The sequence below is a fragment of the Rhinolophus sinicus genome, linkage group LG05 (assembly GCF_036562045.2).
Source record: "Rhinolophus sinicus isolate RSC01 linkage group LG05, ASM3656204v1, whole genome shotgun sequence".
NCBI classification, from domain to species: Eukaryota; Metazoa; Chordata; class Mammalia; order Chiroptera; family Rhinolophidae; genus Rhinolophus; species Rhinolophus sinicus.
In genome coordinates, this window is record NC_133755.1 from 155,361,259 (window position 1) to 155,378,188 (window position 16,930).

The 16,930-nt window shown below is 35.8% G+C and overlaps 1 protein-coding gene across 12 annotated transcripts in view; it reads left to right on the forward strand.

Moving 5' to 3' along the window:
• Positions 1-16,930, forward strand: part of AKAP7 (A-kinase anchoring protein 7) — a 108,575-nt gene that overhangs the window by 33,183 nt on the left and 58,462 nt on the right. For all 12 annotated transcript variants that reach the window (XM_019729389.2, XM_074333590.1, XM_019729379.2 and 9 more), the window contains one exon: positions 12,182-12,294. In XM_019729389.2, coding sequence (XP_019584948.2) covers positions 12,182-12,294 — 113 coding nt within the window. The remainder of the gene's footprint in view (positions 1-12,181; positions 12,295-16,930) is intronic.

The following is a 16,930-nucleotide window of genomic DNA, read 5'->3' on the forward strand; positions in this document are numbered from 1 at the left end:
TCTCCAGGGCCCATCAGCTCCAAGTCGTTGTCCTTCTATCTAGTTGTGGAGGGCGCAGCTCAGCTCCAAGTCCAGTTGCCATTTTCAGTCTTTATTTGCAGAGGGCGCAGCCCACCTCCCATGTGGGAATTGAACCAGCAGCCTTGTTGTTGAGAGCTCACACTCCAACCGACTGAGGCACTCAGCTGCCCCTAGATGTAGGTCTTTTCTTTTACAATTTAAATATCTCTGAATTCAAGAAACATTTTTAATTAGTCATTTATTCATTGCTCTTTTAAATAATCAAATTAGTGCTTTCAATGTTAAAAATTCCATCCATTCTTAGCAAATAATCTCACAAAGGCAGTTTCCAATATTGATAAAAGATCCATTGTGTGCTGAGGAATGTGAAATCTTTCCAGCTTTAGTATGACTATGAACCCAAGGGTGCTGGTCTGTCATTTAGAAAAGGCCACTGCCCCTGTAATTCTTGTTTTGATGCCAGAGACTGTTGCTTTAAAACATACATGCTTTTCCAAAAATTTAAACAAAACAGTACCAAAAAATGGAAAATAGAGGTAGAACAACACTCTGTCCCCCTCCTATAATCACTGTTTCTTATATTTGCTTTTAATCTTTTTGTGTATATTGGACTGTTGCTTTTGATTGTAGTTTTTATAGACTTTTATAAGAACTCTAAATATTTGAATACGTATATGGAAAATTCTCATTGAAGTCTAGTTGGAACGTCCCTTTATATAGTGTTCACATAGTTAGAATGTTCAGTGACAGAATTTTTGTCAGTATTTTACTACATTAGATTTAGTTTTAAAAGAATGTTTCAGGATTAGTATTGCTTTTGTTTAACATTATCAGTAAAATAACATAATATTTGATTTTGTGTCTTATTTTATAAATTGTTTATTCAAATGATATAGTCCAACTTTTAGAAGAATATATTCCATTGACCAGGGTACAAAGCTTTGTAATAAACTATGTATACATATAATCTATACAGGAATATTGAAATCTTATTTATTCAAAATAATGAAGGCAGAGCTAGTTTGACTTAATGGAAAGCAGGATAATTTTTAAATGAAATAAATTGGACTGTTAAAGTATTGATAAAGAAGTTAAGTTTAAGTACATATTATGAAGTAAAACTAACTTGAAAAATAGTTGAAAATTGTAATTCATGAATAGTCTGATTTACCTAATTTTCATAGTTTTAAAATTTACAAGTTAAAAGAAACAAAGTCTTAAAATACTACATAGTTGTTTTGAGGAAAAGACTGAATTTTAGACACTAATATTTCAAGTTATTATTGCAAATTAGCAGGTTAATGAGTAATTTAGAATTTTTAATGTGTAATATTGAAGAAAATTATACCTGTTGAACTAATAGAGTCTGAATTGACAAGCTTTTACAACACCAGTACTTGGATTATGCATCCGGATATGCTGCTACTAACTTATTTTTGGTAGATGCTGGCGGGAAGAGACCAAGCTCATGTTTGTACACCATGTACATGTAGGTTTATGGTGGTAGCTGCTGGAGGCAGCAGGGATGGTGGATGACATCAGCAGTCCTGTGTCTCAGCTTCTTATTTTGACCTTGAGTGATCCTGTTTTTCCAGAATAAAACAGCACCTTCTCCTTTCGTAGTTTACCCAGTAGCTCATAGAGCTAAGAAGATGTTGAAAATGAGGCATTTACATGGCATTTCTCCACATTTTACAATGATGAAATTGCACTGAAAAGCTTCTGCATAGAAATGAAGGTGTGATTTCATTCATTGTTTCTTTAGCAAAACGGTGTTAAGTATATTAGATTGAGAGATTACTAAAAATTTAGGCTACTGGAATGATAATAGTCCTTGCACGTTTTTTTTAAAAATGAAAAATGTGTGCTTGGTTAACATAATAAAAGATTCCAAGTTCATTTACCTCATAAAAGTAAAAATAAAAGGTTTTAGGATATTCATTTGAACGTTACAGTTTCTCTTATTTTGACTGCCATCTCCCCCAAACAATGGAGAGACTATGTCCTGTGTTTTCTGCTCCTTGCAGGGAATCTGATTGTTGGTATCTCGGGCTTTTCTAGGCTGCTCTATTACTACATGAAGTCTTGGACTTCTAACTACCAAAGGCAGGTGGGCGTTCCAGTAGCCTGCTGACCATTCCCCTTAATGGCCTGGACTAGGCAGTCTTCAGGGACATCAGAGCACCTCAGCCACACTTCCTTTAGAACTAAGCAGAGACCAGCTTTCCTCTCCAAGAAGGATGTCTGAATCACAGCCCTGCACCGTTGGGGACCATCAGAGAGCTTCCTTTGCACAACCTGCCAGTGGTAGATCATTTCAGTCATTTGCTTTTTTGCCCCAACTCCTGGGCAGAATAAAGTCCAGCTTCCTTGGCCAATGAGATCTTTCATGTTCTGGTCTCTTGCCTGCATCTCCTGTCTTATCATGTTCTCTCTCCTTGCCCACTATGCTCCAGTTACACTGTCTCCTTTCAGGTACTGGGACTCAACACATTCTTTCGTGCCATAGCACTTTTGCGAATGCCTGAAGAGACCCTCTCTTTGGACCTTTTTATTCTCTGGCTCTCAAATGTCACCATCTCAGAGGGTCTTTCCCTGTCTCTTGTCCCCTGTAACGAGAGTATCCGTTTCAGTAAGTTCTTTACGATTGTGCCCAGTGTGTTTACTTCACAAGTCTTATCACAGGTTGTAATTACATAATGGCCTATTTGTCCGTTTTACTAAATTGAGGGAAAGGACCATGAGTGCTGTGTTGACCGCTGTTTACCTAGTACCTTCTCTAACATGTGACACATAGAAAGTGTTAATAAGTATTTATCAAATGAATGAGAACATGAAGAAACCATAGTCACGTAGGTCACTCTCCTGCAAGCGTAAGTTTCCCAGAGTCAGCAGCATCCTGCTCAGCGTCACTCTTCTCCTGCTTGTTCTTTCTCTTGTCCCCTCCCCAACACCACTCCAGCCGCTGGTGCAGAGTTCCCTTAACCTCTGCCCCTCCCTCAACAGAGAAGACTGAGGCTGCGACCTGCTTCAGTCAATTCCCTGTACTAAGGAAACCTGTCTGCTACTGCATTTGCCTTTAAAAATCCCATATGGTTTTAGGAAAAGGACTCTTTTATCTACGTAAGACTAATCTTTTCAGCTGTGTTCTTGATCTGATGATCTTGCTCTACCAGTTGTTTCATCTCCTATACTTCTCTATTTTCAACCTTTTCTCTTCTTCAGCTCATTTCCCCCAACTTGGTTAACTTGATAACACCTTTCCTATCCTCAAACAAACAAGCCACAAAGTAAAAGAGCCTAAGAAATATTAATAGCAAGGAAAAACCGTATTGTTCCTTGATCTTGAATCTTCCACTAGTTTCTGCATTGTACCTCTCCTTCCCTTCCTAGCCACAGTCTTTAAAACAGTAGCTTGTATCATTTGTCTTCAATTCTTTACCTGTGCTTACCTTCCTTTCTGTAACCTGCAACCGTAGGTTACAACCTACTCCACTACCATCCCGCATCACAGGCCACCGATGGCTTTCTGATTTCTAGATCTAATGGATGCTTTAAATTTATTCATATGGCTGAGCACTCCTTTCTTTAAATTCTCCTTTGGGCTACTGAGACACCACTTTCTTGGTTTTTTTTTTTTTTTTACACTTTTCGTAATATATCTTCTCAGTTTGATTTAAAGGCTTATCTCTTTATTTCTTATGTGTTTGTATTTTCAGGATTCTGAACCTTACTCTCTACTACTTAACCTTGCTTCTGCTTTTGTATTTATTATCTTGATGAAGCTCTTCATTATTCTAACAGAAACGTAAGCCAGAAATCTAGGTGGCATCGTAGAGCCCAGCTTCACTCATTTTAGATATTCAGTCATCAAAAGCTGTAAATTTTCTGTCTTAAATACCCGTCCCATTCATTACCTTCTTTCTATCCCTGTTGCTGTGCTTCTGTTCCAGCTCTTTTCATCTCATCTCCACTATTGCAGTCTCCTTTCTCCAATCTGTCCCTGTGCTTCCAGAGTATTTTTCTAAAGCAGAAAATGGATCATTTTTATGCTCCCTTTTAAAAGATTTTATTATTCTCTGTCGTAGATAGGACAAAAATCTATTCTGACTGTGACATTGAAGATGCTCAGCTCTTTGCCTCTTACCTAGCTACTTAGCCTATTTCTGGTGTTGCTGGATGTGTGAAACTACTTGCAGGTTCCCTGATGCACTGTGCCATTTCACGTAGTCGCCTTAGCTCACATTATTGCCTTCTCATTGAATGCCATTGTAGTCCTCACATGATCGAATAACAGTCACTGATCTTTTTTTTAATTTATTTTGAATTGTAGCAAAATACATATAACAAAATTTACCATTGTACCCATTTTTAAGTGTACAGTTCAGTAGTGTTGTATATTCACATTGTTGTATAACTAATCTCCATCTTTGTCATCTTGCAAAACTGAAACTCTAGTCATTAAACAACAATTCTCCACTCCCCCCTCCACTGAACTCCTGACAACCACCATTCTACTTTCTGTCCCTAGTAATTGGACTACTGTAAATACCTCATCTCAGTGCAATCATAAAGTCTTTTTGTGATTGGCTTATTTTGCTTAGTATAATATCCTCAAGTTTCAATCAAGTAGCGTGTCTCAGTATTTCCTTCCTTTTTAAAGACTGAATAATATTTCATTGTATGTATATACCACCCTTTGTTTATTCACTCATCCATTGATGGACACTTATGCTATTTTCACTTTCTAGTTATTGTGAATACTGCTGCTGTGAACATAAGTATACATATATCTCTTCGAGTCCCAACTTTCAGCTCTTTTGGGAATATACCTAGAAGTGGAATTGCTGCATCATATGGCATTTTATTTTTAGTTTTTTGAGGAACCTCCATACTGTTTTCCATAGTGGCTGTACCATTGACATTCTCAACTACAGTAGAAAAGTGTTCCAATTTCTCTACATCCTGGCCAGCACTGGGTATTTTCTTTTTCTTTTCTTTCTTTCTTTTTCGATGGTAGGCATTCTAATGGATGTGAAGTAATACCTTATTGTGGTTTTGATTTGGATTTCCGTAATGATTAGTGATGTTGAGCAACTTTTCCTGTGCTTTTTGGCCATTTGTATGTCATCTTTGGAGAAATGTGTGAGTCCTTTGCTCATTTTTTAATCAGATTTTTTTTTAACTTTAATTTTTGAGTTGTAGGAATTTTTTATATACTCTGGATATTAACTTCTTATTAGATATATGATTTACAAATATTATCTTCCATTGTGTTTGCTTTCCATTCAATTGCTTATGTCCCTTGATGCACAATTTTGTTTCTTTTTTAAAGGATTTATGAATTTTGTATATTTAAAAATATTTGAATGAAGTTTATTAGCTTAATATTTATGAATCTTGTACTAATCATCAATAATCTTATGGTAAATGGTGCATTTGAAAACATTCAGAACTTGATAATGTCATTTATTTAAATAGAAGGTATTTCTTTACTTCCAGCTTTAATTTTTAACTTTTTAAATGTTTTAATTTTAACTTTTCCAGAAGTTTTTTAAATTTAGTCAATTTATTTACTTTTACTTTTGTTGCCTATACTTTTGGTGTCATCCAAGAAATCATTGTCAAATCCAATGTCATGAAGTTATGTTTTCTTCTGTGAGTTTTATAGTTTTAGCTTTTATGTTTAGTTTAGTCTTTGATCCATTTTGAGCTAATTTTGTATAGGGTATAAAGTAATTCTTTTGCCTGTGGATATCCAGTTTTACCAACATTATTTGTTGAAAAGATTGTACTTCCCTCATGGAATGGTCTTGGCACCCTTGTCAAAAACCATTTGACCATATACATGAGAGTTTATTTCTGGCTCTTTATTCTGTTTCATTGGTCTGTATGGTAGTCTTTATGCCAGTGCCACACTGTTTTGATTACTGTAGCTTTGTAGTGAATTTTGAAACCAGGAAATGTGAGACTGCCAACTTTGTTTTTTCTATCAAGAGTTTTTGGCTATTTGGGGTCACTTGAGATTCCAAATGGATTTTAGGATGATTTTTCTATTTCTGCCAAAAACACCATTGGAATATTGATAGGGATTGCATTAAATTTGTGCATCGTTTTGGGTAGTATTGACATCTTAGCAGTATCAAGTCTTCCAGTCCTTGAACATGAGATGTCTTTCCATTTATAATATTTGTGACTTCTTTAGTTTTTTTCAGCACCATTTTATAGTTTTCAATTTATAAGTTTTTCCCCCTCTTTGTTTAAGATTATTCCTCAGTATTTTATCATCTTTGGTACTATTGTAAATGGACTTGTTTGCTTAATTTCTTTTTCAGATTGTATCACTGATCTCTTATAAGACTCATTTCTGGTCTGACTTCCAAAGTAAAGGCTTTTCTGATCTTCAAAATAGAAATGACCATTTTCGTCTCTAATCTCCCACATAGGTGGATATCTATGGTAAAACCACATTGTATTTGGTTGTTTTGAAATCTATTTTTTATTTTTTATTTTTGGATTATTACAAAAGGATGAAATATTTATTTTTAATTAGTTGATATCCTCAAACATTGCTCTCCATCGAATCATCCCAAAAGTGATGAGATACCTAGAAAACATGCAGAATATAAATTTGATCTCTCAGACATTGATAAATGTTCCCAGTGAATGATAAATTTATTTCCAATTGCTATAAATTTCAGGTGTAAAGGATAAGGTAACACAGTACCAGTAAAACTAGGTTTGGTGGAATAGTCTAAACATCTCAACTCTTTATTATTGAATTATTTACTACTGAATAATGAAAGTCAGTAAAGTATTGCTAAGTATCTTATCTATTAGGGCTATAAAGTATTTATATGCTTTCATAAATGTCAGTGAAAGAGGATAGGTAAACAAATGTCACTGGCTATACATTAGAGTTTGGAAAGGCTATCATACATAGCACAGTGTTTTAAATCATAATATTTTTAAAAAATTTTTATTAGTTTTAGGTGCACAAGACAAAGCAAAACTTAGACGTTTATCATTTATATCCCTCACACTGTGTGAGCCCCCCTCCCCCTATCCACTACCCCTCTGACCTCGCACAGAGCCATTACATTTCTACTGTCTCTATTCCTAATGCTGTACTCTGCTTCCTGTAACAATATACATACAAATATATAAATATACATACATATATATATATATAAAATTATAGTTGGCATTCATTATTGTTCAGCTTCAGGTGTACAGTGCAGAGATCAGGCATCTACATCATCCCTGAGGTGGACTCCCAAATGGGACACATGTCCATCGGATACCCTACAACATCTTTACATTATTGATTACGTTCCCCAAGAAATCTATTTTTCTTAACTAGAGTAAACGCTCTTTGAGGGGGTCTTTCATTTTTGTGTTCCCAAAGCCTGCTACATAACATAGGTTCAAGAAATATTTTTCAACAGATAATATCAACGAATGAAAAAATGTAGATATAAGCATAAGATTCTAATTGAAAGAACATTAAACCCTAGGTAGTCTCTCTTTCCTCATTTATATTCTTGTCTAAATCTTTGCATCAGAATAAAATCCAGTCCTGGTGTCTAGAGTCCTCTGTGGATGATGTACTGGAGCTTGAGTCAGCTGGTTTTTAGGATAAGAAAAGGGACCTGAGAGATGACTTATGGCCTCATAACTTTTACAGTCACGGTTAAATGACCTGTCCAAGACCACAAGCTGAATAATAGGAGAACTGGGACAATGTTAGAATACTCAGTCTGGTTCTTTTTCTCAACTGCACTGGAATGAATGTGATTCCTCTGGTCTCAAAATGTAATTTTAAAGACTTGCTTTTAAGAGTGAAAGGCTTTAAAGTTCTATGACAATTTTACACAGCAATCAATTGGAAATATCTGTTTAAAATAATGAGTATAAAAATTCTAAATTGGAGTTGGTTTCAACATTATGCCAGCCTTTTTTGTTGAAACAAAATAATTCAAATGACTTACTAAAACCATTTAAAATGAAATAGTTTAAGCGCATATGGAAATAAGAATCCTTTAAATAGTAATAACATAGGAATGACAAAAACAGTTGTATGGTTTTTATTTCTTTATAGTTATAGATGGCTGAAAAGTGATTCTAAAATGTTATTGAGATTTTTCATATTATATTTGACATAATGTTATTATAGCTTACAGTGGTACTAGAAAGCATCTCCCAACTGGAAACCACAGAAAGAAGTTATCACCTCTTGTTGTGTGGTGTATTGTTTAATCACAAATCAGCCTTTTTGAAGCTGTAGTATAACTTATTATTTCCATTCCATCCATATGCTGAACTAGAATATATAAATTTAGGAATATATTAGGACAACCTAATTTACAGCCGCTTTGAATACCTCAATAAAAAATAAACCTCTTTATGATTATTCTGAAACTATGTATCATGCTATCATATAAAGATCCTTGACAATTTTAGAAAAAGGGAGAAATGGCAAAAGGGAAAAAAGGAGAAAAAAATATTTTCTTTACAAGAAAATATATATGATTAAAAATACATTTTATTATCTGTTGCAGTTTACTTTGAGACAACTTTTAGCAATTTCTTCACATTTTAGGTATATATTTTTATTACATGTTTAAAAGAGTTCACCTGAACAGAATCTCCTATATGAAAATAAATATATATATAAAACTTAAAAAACATAAAACTTCCCAGCACTTAGCATGCTCAATAAATATTTGTTGAATGGATGAAAAAAAAAAAAAAAAAGAAAAACAAACAAACAAAAAAACCCCACAAAAAAAAAAACCCCATATAAAACTGGTAGGATAAAAAAAGTATTGTTTCTTTATTAATTTATTTATTTCAGTGTTCTTTTGTATAGCAAAGTCTTCTAGTACTTAAAATATATTTTAAGAAATTGTTCTTCAGACAACTTGCAGCTTTAGCTGTAAGGTAAATTATATTATTTAGAAACCATTCTTAGCTGACTTTTGAAGGATATCTGATATATTTGCTGTGTGATTTTCTATTTAGTGCTTGAAGGAATGTCTGGGATACTAGGGAGAATTGAACAATCTCTTAAATTATTCATAAGCTTCTCTTCCAGAACATAAATTAACATAGATGAAAAATGACATGGTTTTATTTAGCAAAAACTCTTCTTATCTCAAGAATGATATTTCTATAACCATTACCCAGTACTCTGGCTAAGCAATAGATTGTACTGTTACTAGAAATATAAAGTCAATACTAAGAAATACTTATCAACAATAAGGTGGCATTTTCTTTTTCCCTACCTCTGTGCACCTAGAGAATATATTGTACTAGAAAAACACGTTAATAAAAATTAAATGTACTTTGTAACACATATTATTTAAAATAGTATTGTGAATATATATTCATCATCAATGATTTTGGGCTCAGTGAATAATAAGAACTCTTGGGTGAAAATTTGATGTAACTGAAACCAGTAAATTTGAAAATGTTTCTTTAGACTCAGTTGATAATAAAATTGTTATATCAAATAAAATATGTAAAAACTAATGAATATAGTAATGAACAATACAAATGCCTATTATTTTAGTTTCTGTTAACTCCTTTCCTTATAGCTCTTGTATTTTTTGGTAATTCTGAACATTAAGTCCTTCTGTTTATTGGGCTGAATTCTGTCCCAGAAGATGACAAGATTCATGAAAGCAGGGACATGTTTGCTGTCTTTAGCAGATAATGTGCCTGACACATATGAGAAGTGCTCAGTAAATAAGTGAGCAAATGAATTTTTGCTTTCATACCTTCATACTATTTCTGTTTTCTAGGTTGGTATAAACATGTTGCTAAATTTCTGTCAGGCTCTTGTCTATGTGATAATTCCTCAGATACTTAAAGACTTAGAAAATATGCCCTAATCTACCTTCACTCAGATGTTAGGAACTTCCTAAGTTAGTTCACCATGCTATATGTTAAACCATCAGACATTGCCAGTGTTTGTTTTTGACTTAAAAATCACAGTTTCATATGATTCAGCCTAATATTTTAACTCTAGATCTATTTAAAACAGTTGAGAAATATGCCAAAATAGAGAGGGCCAAAGCTGGGTTATGACAGGGTAGTTAAGAAAAGGTATACCGGGGCCGGCCCGGTGGCTCAAGCGGTTAGAGCTCCGTGCTCCTAACTCCGAAGGCTGCCGGTTCGATTCCCACATGGGCCAGTGGGCTCTCAACCACAAGGTTGCCAGTTCAATTCCTCGAGTCCCGCAAGGGATGGTGGGCTCTGCCCCTGCAACTAAGATTGAACACGGCACCTTGAGCTGAGCTGCCTCCCGGATGGCTCAGTTGTTGGTTGGAGCGCGGGCTCTCAACCACAAGGTTGCCAGTTCAATTCCTCGAGTCCCGCAAGGGATGGTGGGCAGCGCCCCCTGCAACTAAAATTGAACATGGCACCTTGAGCTGTGCTGCCGCTGAGCTCCCGAATAGCTCAGTTGGTTGGAGCCTGTCCTCTCAACCACAAGGTTGCCAGTTCAATTCCTCGAGTCCCACAAGGGATGGAGGGCTGTGCCCCTGCAATTAGAAAACGGCAACTGGACCTGGAGCTGAGCTGCGCCCTCCACAACTAAGACTCAAAGAACAACAACTTGAAGCTGAACAGAACCCTCCACAACTAAGACTGAAAGGACAACAATTTGACCATTGCTCCCCAATAAAGTCCTGTTCCCCTTCCCCCAATAAAATCTTTAAAAAAAAAAAAAAAAAAAAAAAAGAAAAGGTATACCTATTTGTACTATATATGAGCTAAAAGTTGATAAGTTAATTACAACAGTAATTGTTGTGAATGCACTCTTGTTGTTTTAAAACGTGTATGCTGGACTCTTGTCTTTCTTTCTTGGCTGCCCGATATCTAAACTCTTCCTCACCATATCCCATGTCAGATACATTCTTTCACAGATTCTTGGAGCTAGAAACATGGTCTTGCTTCGGCCCAGACTTTGAATCAGAATCTAGTAACTTGAACAAAAAGAGAACCGTGCCAACTCCATTCTCGGGACAGGTTGTATCATCAGTGGCAACTATCAACCAGTTTAAGGCAGGTGGCAGCCGTTCTGGCCCTGTGCATGCTGTGCACGGTTTCAGTGGTGCCAGCTGCACGATGTAGGGGTGTCACTGGACCTGTTCTCCTCCGTGACTTTGGACACCTCCTGGACTTCACAACCTTCCAGCCTGGTGCTCCAGTTCTCCCAACGTTCTTATGTAGATTCTTTTCCTGCTCCACTCGGCCAAAGTTGTCATCTGTTGCTTGCACCTGAGAACCAGTGTTTTCTTGGCACTTGAATGGTCTATTGCTGAACCTTCTTTATTACCATAGAAGACAGAAGAACAATCATTTGGTGGCAGTGAGTTGCAGCGAAGGGTTTTTCGTAGGACATGCATCACATTATGTGCTGGTCTATGCTCAGCTGAATACTCAAGGGGGACTCTGCCGATCTTTCTCTATGCAGGTCTCACTTCTCTAGTATTGTGAGCTCCAGATATCTTGGTCTCTCCTACTTTCAGCGCTTTTTCATGAACCCAGTCAGGTGACTGGGCTCCATCTGTGTTTCTCCTCCTTGCACAGAGGCCTAGACTCGAGCATGTAAGCTGGGCAATCAAACGGCTCAACTCATTTGTTTCTCATCTCTCAGGGTTTACTGACTTTCATACCTTGGTGTACAGTGTCTTGCAAACCATTGTTTCATGTATTTTGTCCTTTTGTTGGTTGCTTCAGATGGGAGGGCAAAGGCAAATCTGATTCCTGTTATTCCATCTTGGTCAGAAGCAAAAATTTTAGATATGAAGGATTCCACCTAAGCTAGTTTTTTTAATATGCTCGTGGATACCACTGGTATATTCAATGAAAGTCATCATCTTATCAGCAATGATTTCATCTATTAAGTGTTTTCTTTTCAGAGTGTTGCTTTTGTGTGCTTTAACCAAAGTATGAAATCACTGCAGATTTAACTGTCACAAATATGTTTGTTGTCATGCACATTGTGTTTTCTGTCTCTTTAAAAAAAAATCTCAAACAGGTATATAAACTAATCTTCATTATAAGATAATATATTGGTTTTTGAATAGCCATTTTTATAAAGACAGACGTGTTATAGTAGCATGTTTGTGTTTCTTTTTATTTTCTTCAGAGGCAGCAAAAAGGACATTTCAAGAAAAAGGCATCTTGGCAGGAGAGAGCAGAAGTTTTAAGCCTCATTTGACCTTCATGAAATTGTCCAAAGCACCATGGCTCAGGAAGAAGGTGAGTAGACATTTTTATTGTAAGCCTTGTTTTACCAGCTACACCAGCCTTGAGCACGGTAGGGGGCATGAATGTCATTTGTAGTGGTTTTTGACACCCCTCCACTATAGTTTCCAGGATTCCAGGTCAGTTTGGTTCCAATTCCCAAGGATGCTGGGTTGGCTCACGAGCCTCCATGGAGACTGTACCACCTGTTCCATCCTTTGCCACTGTGGCTATTAGCTGTATACGCTGACCAACACTTACTGTTGCTTCGTCTGTTACCACATATGCTTCATTCTTCCAAGAGCCATGAGGTGGTGCCAGGGTTTGTTTTTCTTTTCTTTTCTTTTTTTTTTTTTTGCTGCTTTCTTTGCTTTTGGTTGTTTGCAGCCTGCCACTCTCCAAGCTTCTTCCCCTGGCCAGTATACACTGGTGCTGCTCACGGCAACTGGGTTGTTCAAGGGGGAACAAGCTTTTTAACCCCTTTACATAGCTCTTTCAAGGTTTCCAAAAGACTACCTTACTCTTTCAGTGATTGTTTCCATTGAGGGCTTGGAGCAAGTTTTCCTGGGACTGGGAAAGAGAGTAACTGAGGGGACCCCTGAACTTCAAAATGCTTCTCCCTGAGGATGGTCAACAGGGACACAAGCCAAGGGACATGTCTCTTGACTTCCCTTGTCTCTGGATGACTCTCTGCCTTCCCAGGCCACCCCTTCCTTTCTCAGATGTTGGGATAACTTTTGACTTTCTTCTGGATTCATGAGCATTTCTCTTGGAATCTTAAGGGCACCCTTCACTGTTTTTCCCATTTCAGCCTAGGGAGTTTCTCATGCAAGTTAAGACACCTGCTGACCTGCTCTGATAGACCAGAGTTTGGGAGATGGGCATGCAGATTAGTGTTCGCTCCTGCTCTCCATGACCCTTGGCTGCAGTTAAGACTGATTTGCAGTTCTGTAAGTGAAGGTCAGGTTTATTAGTAAGTAGATCTTCTTTCTGAATTTGGCACATTTTGTATTTAATGTCTCTGTGCTTAGATAGTCTTTTTGGTCCTTTTAAAACATGTTTTGGAGTGATTGGCCATCCTGTGCTTCTGAGTTTTCTACAAACTATTGTAAATATCTTGAGATATTGTAAATATTTTTGAGGAAAGGAGATCTTGCGTGTTTTTGTTATAACTATGCCCCTAATCCAACAATAACTATATATATCATGTGCCACTCCAGAATATTTAAGTAAAAATAATTTGTGTAAATAATAGATTTTGAAAATTGGCTGGTTAACAACTGGCAAAATTTGTAGACTGACAGTTTACGTTTTCACTCGTTATCTTTCTTGTTTTGCTTTCAAATGGATTGTCCTCCTCCCAGTGGTTTCAAACTTCATCACAGAATTGACAAATCAGTGGTGAAGGTAATAATCCACATTTCCATATGTTTCTTTTTCTTTACAATATTAACATTGAAATTAGAGCACCCAAGGACATTTATTATAAAAAGGAATATTTAAACTACTCTAGAATCTCAATTTGGATATTTCAGACTGAATTTAAATGATTCCTTGGCAGCAGTTAATGTCACAGACTCTGCTCTCTTACTTTACAGAAACGGATATGAGACTAAGAAAGGTTAAATGGCAGAAATGAGGTCATATTCTCCTCCGTGCAGAGCCCTGTGTAGAATCCATCTTACCTCATTCCCAGTCTCGTGTTTTTCCCTTCCACCTGCCACGTCCCCTTCATCAAAATTAATTTCTGTACGTGAGGAGCTCCCTGGTTCAAAGCATATTAATTCAACAAATCTTTGAGTGCCTACTATGTGCCAGACACTGAGTGCTGGGCTTAGTTGTGATCAAAACAGTGCTTCCTTGGATGGTGTATAAACTAAATCAGACTGTACATTTTTAAAAAATTTTAATTTTTTTAAAAAACGTATTTTTATTATTTTATTTTATTTTTAAGGAGGGCACAGCTCACTTGGCCCATGTGGGGATCGAGCCGGCAACCTTGTTAAGAGCACCGTGTTCTAACCAACTGAGCTAACCGGCCACTGCTGCCCCTTTGTTTTTTTTTTAGATTAGAATGCTTAATCTTTAGAAAATAAATTATGACCATTCTGCTTTTAAGAAAGCCAAGTAAGAATTATCATTGTTTTAAAATTTATGGAATGACTCTGTTTCTGTACTACTATGCTATTCAGTGTTTTTGAATGCTTAAGAAAGTATAGCTTAAACTTTGGGATTCATGAGTCACCTGGGGTGCTTGGTGAAGCTGCAGATGTCCGCTCTCTAACATCAGATCAGGAGTTGGATGGACTTAAAAACCTTGGCTTTTGCTGTCCTGTAGTGCCACAGCTGATTCTGATCAGAGGATCTGCAGAGTAGTACAGTAAGTCCCCACGTGTCTGTAGGTTCTTAGAACTTAAGCGATGTAATGAAACCAATTTTCCGACAGGCTAACTGACACAAGCATGAGTAAAGTTCCTGTGGCATCTCATCAACACTGTAACAAAAATATGTTATTTGAGGACCTGCAGGCTTAAGTAAATAGCTAGCATTTTCTTTATGCAGCAAATCATTGGTTTCACTGTAAAAGTTAAAATCAATATGAAAAGGTGGCATATGTAACAGTGGGTTTTTATTATGCTGTGTCATTTGGAATGCAGATTATTTGAAAATATATGGCTCTTTGGTCTTAACTTTTTTACATTTCCAACTATCTGTTCTCTCAGCACTAATTGTCTTCTGGGCTTTTGTTCCTGTCCATTTATTTATAAGGGAGTAGTCACTGATAAAGTCAGTAATGGAATGTATTCCTAGCATTCAGTGTTATTTATTTATTTAGATTGATAATGAAATGAGATGAGAGAGAGAAAGGTGCGTAAAATAATAGGATTGTTTTTTTTACTCAAATATTAGGAAGTTTGTCTCATTTCAAGTACTTTTTCTTTTCACTTTAAGTGTTATTTTAAGTATGAACCTATTAGGTGAATGTATACTCACTGTTAACAATCCAAATACATACAAACCATAGAGTGAAAGATAATTTTTTTTTCTCATTACCATCCTGCCATCCCTTTTTTCCAATATAAGTTCTCTCTCTGTAGATTACCACTACTAGTATATCCTCCTGACTTTTCCTGTACACTGCAAATATATATAGGTACATATACATGCATATAATTTCTTTAAAACAGAAATAAATATACTGTGGACCCTTGAACAACACAGGTTTGAACTGCACAGATTTTTTTCAATAAATACTGCAAATCTGTTTTCCTAATAACATGATTTTCTTAATAACATTGCATTTTCTCTAGCTTAATGTATTATAAGGATATAGTATGTGATACATATAACATACAAAACATGTATTAATCAACTGTTTTTGTTATCAGTAAGGTTTCCAGTCAACAGTGGGATATTAGTAGTTAAGTTTTTGGGGAGTCAGAGTTATATGCAGATATTTTCCATTGTGCAGGAGGTAGGAGGTCAGTATCCTTTACTCCTGCATTGTTCATGGGTCAACTGTATATTATTTTGATTGACCATAGTTTATTTTCCCTTTAATGAATATTTATGTTGATTTGTTTCTTTGCTACCACAAACAATACTAAAGTGAACACCCTTGTTCATTTTTCTTTGGGTAGATAGACCAGTATTTCAAAAACCCAGTTCCTTGAAGTGGCATTCCAAGGTCAAAGGGTACTATACATTTTAACTTTTTAAAAACACTGCAAATTATGTTTTAAAACAATAGTGCCCGTTTATACTTATAGCCACAGTGTATGAGATGAACATTTTTAGGATAAACTTGAGGAAGGAGGACCATCGACGATTATGAATTGTGGCTTACAAATTGGTAAGCTCTTTGACCTGTAATTAAACAATTCCCATAAAAAACATTAAATATTCATATTCTTGAAGAAGTCCATGTTGCTGAGATTATGCTATATATGTAATTTTTATTGAGATATAATTGACACATAACATTGTATAAGTTTAAGGTGTATGAGTATATATTACAAAATGATTCCCACAATAAAGGTAGTTAACACATCCATCACCTCCATAATTATCATTTAAAAGAAGAAATTCTTTATTTATAAAGATGTTTACTAAACTATTACCTATAATAGGGAAAAATTAGAGATAACTTCCATAACAATAGGGGTATGTTTAAGTCAATTATGGTAAACCATATAAATGATGTAAGAAAGTATTAAAATAGATACTTATAAGTACTGCATAATAGCATAAAAAGGAAAATAAAATGTAGACTATGTATTATTATTTTGTTTTGTTCTTGATTTATTGTTTTGTTTTTCTTTGTATTTTTTAATTAGTTTCAGCATACAAAACAGTCTGATAGTTAGACATGGCTGTATATTATATTTAAAGTATAAAAATAGTTTCCTTGGGTTTGTCTCGAACACACCTTAATGTACTTCAGTGTATTTTGGACATAAAAAGTGGGTTCCCTTTTCTGGAAGATCAGTGAATAAAGCTGACCTTAATGATTTAGCTCATGAATTTTTATGGTAGATCAGTGACTAGAGCTGACCTTTATGCCACTCGGCATAGGCGTGTATAGTAAATCCCCCTTGACATACTCAGGGTTCGTGCCTTGGTTGAGTTGAGGTTTTCTGAGGTTCTGAGT